Below are 13,821 nucleotides of genomic sequence, written 5' to 3'. Positions count from 1 at the left end.
AGCGACCGTTGTCCTGCACGAAGTGCTGCGCAGAGGACAGAAAGCACCCAGTCCACACCCGATGTGTGTGCACTTTGTGTTTCTGTGTGTTTCTTCCCAATAACTTAAACTTTCTGAGCCTAAGTTCTTCATTTATTAAAGGAAGATAAAAATACCTTCTTGGCAAAGTTTCGAGGGGATTAAGTGAGAAAATACGTTCAAGTCATCTTCTCAACTGTTTGTGCCCTGCGAGTAATAAGTAGTGAAATCTTTATCATCGTTATTGTCATGATGTCAAGATAAAGGACAGCAACATCGCATTGCCTTCACTTATGGGGAAGAGGCTCATAACAAACAGATGGGGCGGCTTCCCTCCACCTCAGCGAAGGGAGAGCACGCAGGGTGTGGGGCCCTAAGTGTGCCAGCGAGCAGCCTGCCCCAGGGCCCCACTCTTCCCCCAGGAGCAAGTGCAGATGCCCAAAGCCCATTCCATGACTGTTGGGACTTCTCAGTCTCTCTACATGTTGTTGTGACGCCTGCCCCTAGTTTGAGGAACAGTGTTCAAAAATGTATTTCCTGGTAGATTGATGAGGATGTTTTCACAATACAAAATGAAAGACAGCCTTCAAGTCAAGAATAGTTACCTTTACTTCTTCACCTTAGTCAGTCATTCCTGAAAGAGACAAAAGGTAGTAACTGTTCCTTAGCGATGGTACAGTACAAGTTGTTACCAAATAGTCTCCCTGTGATTCCTTTGGTTTAGTTTAGTAATTCTGTTACTTTCTACTTGTTAAAAGTTAAACATCCCAAATAAGTTTTAAATTCATTCCTTTTTACCTTTTTCATTTAAACAACGAATGCTGAATTTTTAAAGTATATATACATTTCTTCATTTCCATATAGGTTTTAAATAGCTAACCTGTACAAACTGTCCAGCTATCATAAGACGTGGCTGTAACCAGGCCCTGTCCGTGCAGACACGGTGGCCTCCCAGTGCGTGTGGCCATTCACACGGCATCCCTGTTTCCACTCAGTTTCTTCTTCCTTACCAGTTGCTTTATTTGCAGTTCTGTTTTGTTTTGAAGACTTTTAAAATAAATATTTCTATCTTAAGCTCTCATCTATCATGAGTAGCACCCTTTTTTGTTGTTGATAAGTCAGTTTCTCCTTTAGCTTTTCAATTGCATGTCATTTCCTAGTCGAGTTTTTCTGGCCATACTCCCACAAAGCCGCCTACCAGTAAGCATGCCCTCACTTTTACTTTTACTTTTTCTATTGCTTTTCACTTTTACTTTTTCTCGTATTTCCACTCGCTTCACTGGCTTATATTGGTTTCTTTGTAGTTAAGATATGCTTAAGAATATTTTAGTGATCCTTGTAATTCCCCTCAGAACCATGAATGTTTGTGCTTACGTGCTGCTGTTTGTTCCAGGTCTAGTTTTAAACAGGCTTTGGAAGCCCTGCCTCAGCTTTCAAGTGGAGCAGATAAAAAGTAAGTTCCGTTTGCCACCCTCAGGAGACAGTCAGGTGTGCTGAACCAGGTTTTGTTACCTGAAGTACCTTTAAAAACAACAATACTGATTTGGATTTAAGGAAGAGCCATACTCAATGGCCCTAAATAGGTGTGTCTGTCTCTGGTACCTTGCTTATCTTCCAAATGATAGAATAAAATAAAGTAAAACTTTTCTTCTGGGTTTAGGATAATTTAGAAATTAGTTCTTTCCTTGTTTTAAGTGACTGGTCCAGACTTATTCAGTAAACTATATTAGCTTATATATTTAAGAAGATCATGTAAAAAAGAAGACAGCCTAGTAAAATGCAGGACTCAGGATTTTTTTCTTCTTTGAGTAGCTTAGTGATGAACATTTTGTGCTTTATAAAATATAAAGTATTAAGCAAGAGAAGATTTCTACATACAGCATAATAAAGTTGTATACATTTCATCACACGACCTGAGCTTAAGCTTCACTGCCCGTGTGACAGGGAACTAACCCGAGAGAGAATCTGGGCCAGGTCATTTCATACATGCCCAGCCTGCCCTCAGTGAGGGCGGGAACAGTGGAGGTCTGCTCTGCCACCATCCCCAGCTGAAGTCCACTTCCCTCTGCATGAGGCCAGTGGAGCTGCAGACCAGCACTCGTGGCACATGGGCTGTGGGACGGGCAGGGATGGTGATCCCCTCGGAAACCCCGAGAGCAGAGAGCACTGGGGCTGGCCAGTGCTAGGACACTGCCAGTTGCAGCAGTGTGCACGGGCAGCGGGCCAGCCCTTCCCCAGGTGTGGTCCTCACACAGCCCTGTGCGTGTCCCACGTGGGCATGTGGCAGCCGTACAGACAGTGCCCACACGAACAGGCCTCTCTTCCGCTTCCCTGCTGCTTTCTTCCCTCGCTGACTTCCACCCTCTATCTCAATTGATTCCAAACTCTGTTCATTTCTTTAAAATAAATAAGATAAACGATTAAAACAACCACTGTTAATATGTGGAACAAGTTTCTTGGAGTCAAGAACAACAGACACCCTGAAATAGTCTTGGACCAGGACTATGTTTTAGATTTGCTAGGGGACAGTGTTCTGACATGAGCGTTGTTGGACCACGCATAGTCTCCTGACCCCAGTCCTGTGTGGCCCATTCTTGCTGCTCTGTCTGAACCAAGCGAGTGCTAAGATCCCACCCTCCTTTAAAGCTATGTGAATGTATCAGACCAGTGGTCAGTGGAGATGTCAAGCAGCAGAATGGTTTGCCCAGAATGAATTAGAATTAGAACAAACCGTGCTTGCCCCGGCGATTAACTGACCACTCTCCAATATTTATTAAAGACAAAATATGAAATTAGAGGAACGGAAAGCCGGCAGTGCTGCTGGGGGATGGGGCAGAGGGCGGGCGCTGCCGAGGGGCGGCCTGAGGGTCTGTGGCGCTGGGCTGCCCTGCGCCCTCACTGCAGGATGGCCATGCTGCTTCACGCGTGCGTCAGCACTTACAGAACTGCATCACAAAAAGAGTGAATTTTAGTGTTTGTAAATTTTTTAAAGTGAATTTTTTTAAAAAAAGAAGAGGCTCAAATATCAGTCTGGTTTAGGGAGTAGTAATTTAATTTGGGTGAGGGGACAAGAAGGAGATTTTCATATACAAACATAAATATGTGTGTCAACATGTCCCTTTTGATTAGCTTCTTTGACTTATTTCTGTTATTAAGAATCCATAGATAGAAACTTTGCAGCTCCCTTTTAAAAACAGCAAGCACAGGCAGAGCCAGGCCCCTAACTCCCGGGTATGTTTTCTTGTGTTGCTAGGCCACCAGGCCACCCATCTGTCAGGCTGTAAAATACTGTCTCCTCCCTGCAGGTTACTGGAAGAGCTTCTGAACAAGTTCAAAAGCAGCATGCACTTGCAGCTCACCTGCTTCCAAGCAGCTTCTTCAACCATGATGAAAACATAAATACCTGCCAATAAGGGCAGTCCTGAAAGATAACAAGTAATAAACTATTCACTTTTCTAAGTGTCCTAAAGTATTGGTTAACAAAACCTTGGGTTTGCAGTATCTGTGTCTTCTTCTTCTTCTTTTTCTTTTTTTCCTTTTCCTTATTTGGTAGCTTAGAAAGATGTTAGTGTAAATTTTATTTCAACCAAAATGACCTTATTTGAAATGCCCAAGCAATATTTGTTTCACAGTTTTTATTAAATTAGATCCTGTATGACTGTTTAAAATACCTTGTAAAAAAATATTTTTCATCTTAGCTAAGTGTTGCATGGTGACTGCTGCAGGAAGAGCTGCTTCTGCAGGGAATGTTTTGAGATGGTGTGGTGTGCACTGAAGTACTTCTCAGTGTCTCGTCTACTAGATGTTAGTGTAGGAAGCTCTCAGGACACATGGAGAGATTGATAAGAAGAGATTTGGGAAGTTAGGTTTAGGTATCTTTGGAGCTTTAACTGCCCTAAACTGTACAGCTGCCTTTAAAAACTTCATTTCATAGAAATGGCCCTAAGTCTCCTAATTCAAGTAGGTTTTTAGAAAAATTTGTGGTCTGTATTTTTTTAAAATGTTATAATTCGGATAGATTATTTGTGGTTCAGATGTCCATGAATTAATTTTTCACTTTGCTCTCTAATTTTTATTTTTCCCAGTGCTAAACACTAAGCACCTTCTCAGTGTAGCTTGCTCAGTTTTCACCCTTCATGTGTGTGCAGTGTGCAGTGGCCGCAAGGCCCTGTGTGTCTGCTGTGGCGCGTGGGTGCTGGGTGCGTGCTGGGTGGGTGCTGGGCACTGCGCTCGCTCAAGCACAGCGGCCCTGACGTGCAGGCCAGGCCCTCGGGAACGGAGGGCCTCTCCCGGCCCGTCTGCACCTTCCCCCAGCCGCTGATGCTCTCTCTGCTGCTTCTTACCCTTTGAACTATCTTGCTCAGGGGCTGAAAGAATGCTAGTCTGGCACAGTCTGTGTTTTCTGAAGATTTGAGACACCCTTTGGTCACCAGGCAGTGGGCTCTGCAGATCAGCCGTGTCCATTTGCCCCACCTCACTGATGGCTTGGCTTGCCGGGGTAGGGACAGGTCATGGTGACCTCTCTCAGAGTCATCTTCCCTACCTTGCTCCACCGTGCCAGTTGCATCTGAAAACTGAGCACTTCTCTACTGGTAGTCAGCTTGGCAGGGTTTTGAAATTTTTCTATGGGTATTATAGAATCCCTTTGAAGTTAATGTCCTTATTAATACAAGTAATTTTGGAGCGTAATATCTAAAGTATTGGCCATATACAGTATCCACTATTTGAAATAAGTAAACTTTGTTGTGTTTGTTCATTTGGTGTATAAGGGAGAAATCATAGAAACTGGAAGTGAAAGTTTTATAAATGTGCTTGATAAAGCTATTAAATACACAGAATCTGGTCTCTCCTACGGGTGTTAAGTATTGTAACTAACTTGACTATAAACTAAATTATAAAACTGTAATCCCAAATGTTTGTATTATTTTAAATATCTAATAGAACACTATCAGCAATAAAGAAATCTGTTCTCAATGTGACATATCATTTAGGGGAGATTTTTTTCCCTAAGTGCTTTTACTTCAACATTTTCATTAGCTATATAACTAACTTTTCATATGTCCAGTTTTAACAATCAAAATAAGTACTTAAATTCTGGTTAACTCTGTATTTGTTGATCAGATCCTTCTGCTTGAGTTTGTCGGGGGCTTGCCATGTGCTAGGCATCGCACTGAAGTGCCTTCCATGACACCTGAGGGCCAGGTTGTACATCTGTGTCGACTTAGCAGGTGAGGAAATTAGGGCTTAGAGAGAGCTGGGGACTCCCGCAAGCTGCAAGGCTGGTGAGCGGCAGCCGTGCTCACACTCACGGCTCACACTCTGGCTCCATAGCTCCTTGGCCGCACCCTGCCCTGTCCTTCCCGCCCATGGACGTGCGTTCTGACGCCCGTTGGCGAGGAACACAGCGTGAGGAAAGCTCACCAGTGCCAGTGGCTAGTGAAGTTTAACACCATAGGAGCAAGTAAGCACTTTGGGGCTCAGAGTGGAGGGCAGAGGTATAGAACCCCGAACTCAAATGAGGTAGCTCAAGGACTACTCACTCTTCCAGCAAGTCAAGAGGACTTCTTGGAAGAAAGGGGGATTTCAAGAGCTGCTAGAGGTACAGAAGCTTGACATAGTGGTTGAGAGGAGATGGATAAATATGACATGCATGAGGAGAAAGCTGAGAGATGAGCGTGACTTGGGGAAGTTTAACAAAGAGTGAGCTGAGGAATAGAACCGAGGCGGTCCTGTGGCACTTTCCCCCTCAGGTAGCATTTCAGTTTTAGCACACCCGTGTCTATGTGGGTCAGCATGGCTTCATATGAGTTAGCTAAGTTGGCCTCACTTTAAATGCAAAGGAGCTATTAGAAATGATTTGGTTTTACTAAGACTTTCTTTATCAGTGTACTATGAAAGTGGCATGTTCTAGAAATGATTTGGGCATTGCAGAACAAGCATCGTTGCCGTAGACCCAGCTCACTGACTCATTCTCCTATCTTTGCCGTCCTTCCTTCTGGTTTTTCTAAAAGGAATAAATAGAAAAGATTACATTTTTATTCTGGATTTTATTCTCATACAAGGTGGTATAGTGTGTGTTTCTATTTTGATCACATGCTATGGGATATTCTGCTATTAGTTGCATAAGAGTGTTACAATGTATTTTCTGAAAAGTTATAAATTTCAACTAGTTTTAAAATTAAGATTAGGTTTCTAAAATAGTCAAATATATTTTATTTAATATGCACAAAATAATTATGCATAACTATAGACTAAACTTGCATACTTTTGTCTCTCGTACTATTATAAAGATTTTTATGTGGATCTATGAACTGCTCTGACACTCTAGAAGATACGTCGAATATTTGATAACATACTTCAATTAGAACAGCAGCTGTAATGATTTTGTTAGGTCATTAAATATGAAATGTTCAAATTTGAATCAAAAAATTTAGTTTATTATATCTCAAACAAGAAGCAGTACAATTAAGTATGCACCAGAACTTTCGACACAGTTTTGCCATCTTAATGGTAGCTTGTTTATGCCAGCAGCAAAGAAGCCCGGAAAGCAAGTGGCGATGAAACGACAAAAGGCATTTTCCACAGCTTGTTGAGAATTGAGTACTTTTCCTTGCAAGAAGTGTCCAAAGCCTGCATGAAGTGGTGGTCAGCTGGTGCAAGGCCTGGGGAATACAGTGGATAACAGAGAATTTCCAAGTCCAGCTCTATGGTGTGAGCAACACTGTTTGTGCGACATGTGGTTGAAAGTTATCTTACAAAAGGATTGGCCTGTCTCTATTGACGAATCTCAGCTGCTCCATCACAAGCATCCGCATCATTTTTTCCAATGATTGCAGTAGACATCCACTGTAATGGATTGGCCTTGGACTGTGTTTCAGCACTTTATCCAACCATTGTGCTGAACATTTGTGATTATCAAAAAGAATCCATTTTTCATCACATGTAAAAATACGGTGCAGAAAAGGTCCACCTTATGTCGTGATAGCAAATGCAAGCTTTGAGACGTTTTCTCTTATGATGCATAACTCAGGTGGCACTCATCTATCCAGCTTCTTTACCTTGCTGGTTTGTTTCAAATGGTCCAATATTGTTGGAATAGTAACGTCGAACCTTGCTGCTGATTCGCGTGTAGGTTGAGATGGATTCCCTTCCACTATAGCTTTCAGCTCATCGTCATCCACCTGGGTCTCAAGTCACCCAAATGGCTCATTGTCAAGATTAAAATCACCAGAACGGGAACTTTTCAAACCTTCAATGTACTTTGTGTTCATTAGCCACGTCCTTCCCAAACACTAAGTTGATATTTCAAGGTGTCTGTGCTGCATGGGTTCCACGATGGAACTCGCATATGAAAATAAGATGAGTTTTTGACTTATCCATGGTTTCGCAAAAATTGCTCTAAAAATTTTTGAAAGATAATCACAAGCCAAACCATGAGTTTGAAAGAATGAGGATGTACTTTCACAATAAAAATAAAACGAGAAGAGTCAGAGATATCAACTGTCAAACTTAGTGCATAAGGAAATTAGACGTTTCATACCTGATAACCTAATAGCTTGGTTTAACTTCAGTTGTATGTTGTTCTGTATCAGGGCTGTCACCCATTTTTTGTGCTGACCTCATCTCATTTCTGTTCACCATTGTTTTATCATATGTATCACAGGAAAGCCTTTTCTAACCTGGCCAGCTTAGAAATATGTAAAAATAAACATCCTATGAACAGGACCTGGGTCTTCAGTTCCTGTTCGTAGTTTGGCTGATAAAAGCCAATAGAATGTCAGAATGTCTTCCTCCTGTCTAGGCAAATAAACTCTAAGGTGACCACTGAGCTAATCTTGTGTCTCCATCAGCATTTTAACCATGACTGGTATGCCACTGGTTTTGTTGTGGTGGTCATTGTTGAAATTGTCGTGATTGTTATCATTATTATCTCTTCACTTTTTCCTTTTAGTATTCCTGTCCCACCTGCCTGCCAACCATCTAGCTAGGCACAAATCCCTGAGAAGCAAGATCACTGCCTGAACTCTGACTGCCAAAGAGTCATCCTAGAGATAGGAGGAAAACCAGGAAAGAGTGGGGTCATGGGGTCATGGAAATCAAGGAAAGAGCAAGAACTACAATAAGAACAAAGAGATTATCAGCAAAGTCAAATGGCGCAGATGTCAGAGGGTGAGCACTGAGAAATGGTTGCTGAACTTGGCATTTAGAAAATCATAAATGAGCAGGAAGAGAGTAATAAGGAAGGAACCAGAGAAACTTCATACTGCGGATTTGTTCTTTTAACTCACAGCCTGGGCTCTCAAGAGAGCTATGTCTTCCTTAAAGATCAGAGCATCCTGGCCTCAAAGACAAAAGTGAAATTATTCTTTAAAGATCTTTCCTGAGCTTCCTTCTCTTCTTAAATTCTCTTTCCTAGGCATGTGATCAATTCCTGCTGCCCCTGCTTCTTTGTTTATTGGAACGTCTTACAAATATCTATACCCAGCCCTTTCTTTTCTTGAAATGCTTACTGAGTTTCTCTGGGACTAGCCTCACCTGGGGAGGTACAGATGTCAGATGGCCTTGGAGTTGATTTCTGCTGTGCTTGTTTCCCACCCCTGCTCTCAGCTGACCCCCAAGCCTTTGTGCACACTGTGCGGGAGCCGTCAGCCAGCATCGGCATGGGGACCGCAGGCCCTAGGCCAGTGCCGGGTACTGGATAACCCTTAGAAAATAGCTGTTGAGTGCTATTGATGAAATTATGTTAGCAAATGTATCAGATTATCTTTTTATGTTTTTTTAATTGAATACATAGTCAAATGGTTCCATAGAGCTGGTTGTGGAAATGAAGAGTCCCTCTATAAGTTATGATTTATGATCTTTTCCTGTTCTGTAAGTCCCCCTTTGCTTGCTCCTTAAAGCCACCCACTCTCAAATCTTCTAGCTGATCTGGTTTTTACAGTAGTTACCTTGCAGTCTCTAACAGGTATGTGTTGTCACTTGATTCTTTGGTCTTCCTGCAATGGAACGTGAGGATTTATCGCTCTTCTCTTTCATCTCTTCTACCGTGTGCTCAACCCCCCTCCCAGTGCGTTCATTTGGTTAGAGCGCTGTTCAGTCCCACATCGTTTGGCACGGATGTGCCATTCAGTGCTAAGCTCGTTGTGGACTGTGGCGCTTTTCCTCTGTACTCTTTGTATTATCCATGTATCATTTTCACTCATCCCAAAGCTCCTTCCATCCAAGTTGTGCAAATATCCTTGCAATATATTCACACACATAGATATTTTATCACATTTATCTTCTTGAACAACCTCCCCACAGATTTCTAGCCCGTCCCAGTCTGGATGGGGTACTTGCTGGGTTGGCCTCACGCTTGGCATCTCCTTTCATGATCATCAGCCTCGAGTTTCCCTTTGCCTCTCTTCTATGTCAGACCAGCCGGTTCTGGACTCTGTGTCTTCCTTTTTCTTGATTTACTCTCTCACATGGTAAAACTCAGCCTCTGGTAACTTCTCGAGAAAAGAGTATATTGGAGGTAAATCTCTTGAGACTTTGAATTTCTGAAGAAAATCTTTATTGATAGCTTGGTTGGCTATAGAATTCTGGGTTGGAAATAATTTTTCCTCAGAATTCTGAAGACTTTGCCCTCTTGTCTCTGCCTTTGTCTCCCTGCCTTCGTCTCTTTCCATAGAATCTTCTCTTTCTCTTAGTTCTCTGAAAGATCATAATATTGTACTGGTTGTGATGCTCTTTTATTCCTAGCGGTGAGTCAAATGTCTTTAGATTCTGGGAAATTTTCTTTTTCCCAGATTCTGGGAATTATTTTTTTGAATCCCTTCTGTCCCTCTGCTCTCAGGAACCAAAAATTATATCCAAGAAATTTCAGCTACTGGATAAATAGGAAAATTTTGGAAAAGAAAGAACCAGAGAAGATATCTCCAAATTAGGTCTCTTTAGATCACTGGCTGACCCCTGAACAATATCTGCATGAAGCAGACTTAGAATAGTTCAGCTAAAGACAAAGATTTTTAACTGAGATGAAAGCTACTATTCAAGAAATACTCAACAAACTGAGTTTGCTGTTCAAGTTCAAGCAAGATAATTACCTGCTAAATCAAAAGAAAAAAGAAAATAGTATCCATATTATCCATAATTCATCATTCATAATGTCAAGGATAAAATCCAAAATTACCTGGGCTATTAAGAACAAAGAAAATGGAACATATTTTCAAGAGAATAGAAAATCAACTGACACCAAACCTGAGATGATTCAAATGTTGGAATTAGAACACAAGAATGCACCTATTATAACTATCCACAATGATCTAAAAGAATGTAAATAGCCACAAATTAATAGGAAATCTCAGTAGAGACATAGAAACAAATAAGACTGAGGAAAGAGTAAGTGAACTTGAAGACAGTCAGTGGATATTATCCAATGTGAGAAATGACAGGTAAATGTTTGAGCAAAAGTGAACATTGTACTTTTATAGGGACCTGTTTGATATAATCAAATGGTCTAATGTGTGTAATTGGAGTCTTAGAAGAGCAACAAGTGAATCAGGCAGAAAATATTTGAAGAAATAATGACTGTTTCCCAAATGTAATGGCAGACATAAACCTACAAATTCAAGATGCTTAATGAACAGCAAAAAGGATAAGTATAAAGAATGCCACATTGTTGAAAGTTTTCAAAGCTAAAAACAAATCTAGTGGGCAGAGGTAGAAAAACAACGTATTACATACAGGGAAACACCATTTGAATTGACTTCTGACTTAACATCAGAAACTAGAGAAGCCAAAGAAAGTAAAATAGATATCTTTAGAGTGATAGAAAAAAAAAACCTGTCAAGCTAGAATTTTATATCAAGAGAAAATATTCTTCCAGCAAAATAAAGACATTTTCAGATAAAAGAAAATTTAAGAGAACTGGTTTCCAGCAGACCTGCACTATGAGAAATGCTAAAGGAAGTTCTTCAAATTGAAAGGAAATGATACCTGATGGAAACTCAGGTCCTTAGAAAGCAGTGAAGGTCATCAGAGATTATAAATAGCTGGGTAAATACAGAATTTGTTCCCTTTGCTTTTTTCTCTTAAAGTTTTTGTAATATATATGACTGAGTAAATATTATAGCATTGCCATGTGGGTTTATAGCCTATGTGGATATAACATGAAGGAAGGGAGAGATGGACCTGTATGGTTACAAGATTTCTACATTTTACATGAAGTGGTAATATAAGTGTTAATACACTGTGAAAAGTTAAGGATATGTGTTGTAATCCCCAGAACAATCACTAAAACAATAATGTGGAGAAGTGTAGCTAAAAGGCCAATAGGAAAATTATAATTAAATTTTTAAAGTATTTATATAATTCTTAAAAGGCATGAAAAGAACAGGAAACAAAAAGAACAGATAGAAAATGATATCGAATGATATACCTAAACACAACCATAGCAATAGTTTCATTAAACATGAATAGCCTATCCTGCAGAAATTATTCCACAACATTGAGAAGAATGGAATGCTCCCGAACACATTTTATGAAGCGAACATAACCCTGATACCAAAACCAGGAAAGGATGCAACAAAAAAAGAAAACTACAGACCAATATACCTTATGAATATAGATGCAAAAGTTCTCAACAAAATCCTAGCCATTCGAATCCAGGTGCTTGTCAAGAAAATAATTCATCACAACCAAGTGGACTTCATCCCAGGGATGCAGGGATGGTTCAACATATGCAAATCTATAAATGTTATTCACCATATAAACAGAAGCAAAAACAAAGACCATATGATCCTCTCAATAGACGCAGAAAAAGCATTTGACAAAATTCAACACCCTTTTATGATAACGCTCAACAAAATAGGCATAGACGGGGCTTACCTAACAATGATACAAGCCATATATGGCAGACCCACAGCCAGTATCGTACTGAGTGGAGAAAAATTGAAAGTATTCCCACTTAGAACTGGAACGAGACAAGGTTGCCCACTATCTCCACTTCTGTTCAACATAGTGCTGGAAGTCCTTGCTACAACAATCAGACAAGAGAGCAGAATTAAGGGTGTCCAAATGGGAGCAGAAGAGATCAAACTCTCACTCTTTGCTGATGACAGGATACTATACCTAGAAAACCCCTGATTCAACCAAGAGACTCCTTGAATTGATAAATGAATTTGGTAAAGTCTTAGGATACAAAATCAATACACAGAAATCAGAGGCATTCATATACCCCAACAACAGTAAAAGTGAGAACCAAATTAAAGACTCAATTCCCTTCAAAATAGCAACAAAGAAAATAAAGTACCTTGGAATATATTTAACTAAGGAGGTAAAAGACCTCTACAGGGAGAACTATGAAACACTGAAGAAGGAAATAGCAGAGGACATAAACAGATGGAAGAATATACCATGCTCAATGGGTTGCCAGAATCAACATTGTTAAAATGTCTATACTACCCAAAGTGACCTACATAGTCAACGCAATCCCTATCAAAATACCATCATTATTTTTCAGTGATATAGAAAAAATAATTTCACACTTCATATGGAACCAGAGAAGACCCTGTATAGCAAAATCAATCTTAGGCAATAAAAAGAAAATAGGAGGTATCAATTTACCAGACTTCAAACTATAATACAAGGCTATATTAATTAAAACAGCTTGGGACTGGTACAAGAACAGGGACATTGACCAGTGGAACAGAACAGAGAACCCAGATATGAAACCATCCTCATATAGCCAACTAATCTTTGACAAAGCAGACAAAAACATACACTGGGGAAATGGTGCTGGGAAAACTGGATAGCCACATGTAGAAGACTGAAACAAGACCCACACCTTTCACCTCTCACAAAAATCAACTGACGCTGGGTAACAGACTTGAACCTTAGGAGTGAAACTATTAGAATACTAGAGGAAAATGTTGTAAATACTCTTCTAGACATTGGTCTAGGCAAAGAATTTATGAAGAAGACCCCAACGGCAATCACAACAGCAACAAAAATAAACAAATGGGGCCGGGCACGGTGGCTCAAGCCTGTAATCCTAGCACTCTGGGAGGCCGAGGTGGGCGGATTGCTCGAGGTCAGGAGTTTGAAACCAGCCTGAGCAAGAGCAAGACCCCGTCTCTACTATAAATAGAAAGAAATTAATTGGCCAACTAATATATATATATATATATATATATATATATATATATATACACATAAAATATTAGCCGGGCATGGTGGTGCGTGCCTGTAGTCCCAGCTACTCGGGAGGCTGAGGCAGAAGGATTGCTTGAGCCCAGGAGTTTGAGGTTGCTGTGAGCTAGGCTGACGCCACGGCACTCACTCTAGCCTGGGCAACAAGCGAGACTCTGTCTCAAAAATAAAAATAAAATAAAATAAAATAAAATAAAATAAAATAAAATAAAATAAAATAAAATAAATAAAATAAAATATAAAATAAAATAAAATAAAATAAAATAAAATAAAATAAAAAAATAAAATAAAATAAAATATAAACAAATGGGACCTGATCAAATTAAAAAGCTTCTGCACAGCCAAAGAAACTGTCAAGAGAGCAAACAGACAACCCACAGAATGGGAGAAAATTTTTGCAAGCTACACATCTGATAAAGGGCTGATAACTAGAACCTATTTAGAACTCAGGAAAATCAGCAAGCAAAAATCAAACAACCTTATCAAAAAATGGGCAAAGGACATGAACAGAAACTTCTCAAAAGAAGACAGAATAATGGCCAACAAACATATGAAAAAATGTTCAGCATCTCTAATCATCAGGGAAATGCAAATGAAAACCACAATGAG

The 13,821-nt window shown here is 40.1% G+C and overlaps 1 protein-coding gene across 3 annotated transcripts in view; it reads left to right on the top strand.

The window, feature by feature from the left end:
• Positions 1-13,071, top strand: part of EXOC2 (exocyst complex component 2) — a 227,117-nt gene extending 214,046 nt beyond the window's left edge. For 2 of the 3 annotated variants that reach the window (XM_012768489.2, XM_012768490.2), the window contains exons 27-28: positions 1,412-1,471; positions 3,324-3,503. In XM_012768489.2, the coding sequence (XP_012623943.1) occupies positions 1,412-1,471; positions 3,324-3,417 (154 nt within the window). In that variant the 3' untranslated portion in view covers positions 3,418-3,503. Of the gene's footprint in view, positions 1-1,411; positions 1,472-3,323; positions 3,504-6,549 lie in introns of those variants that run through there. The other variant, XM_076010422.1, reaches the window with a different exon arrangement.
• Positions 13,072-13,821: the final 750 nt, after the last annotated feature.

This window comes from Microcebus murinus, chromosome 15 (genome assembly GCF_040939455.1).
Source record: "Microcebus murinus isolate Inina chromosome 15, M.murinus_Inina_mat1.0, whole genome shotgun sequence".
Classification (NCBI taxonomy): domain Eukaryota; kingdom Metazoa; phylum Chordata; class Mammalia; order Primates; family Cheirogaleidae; genus Microcebus; species Microcebus murinus.
This window is presented reverse-complemented; position numbering and strand designations above follow the sequence as displayed.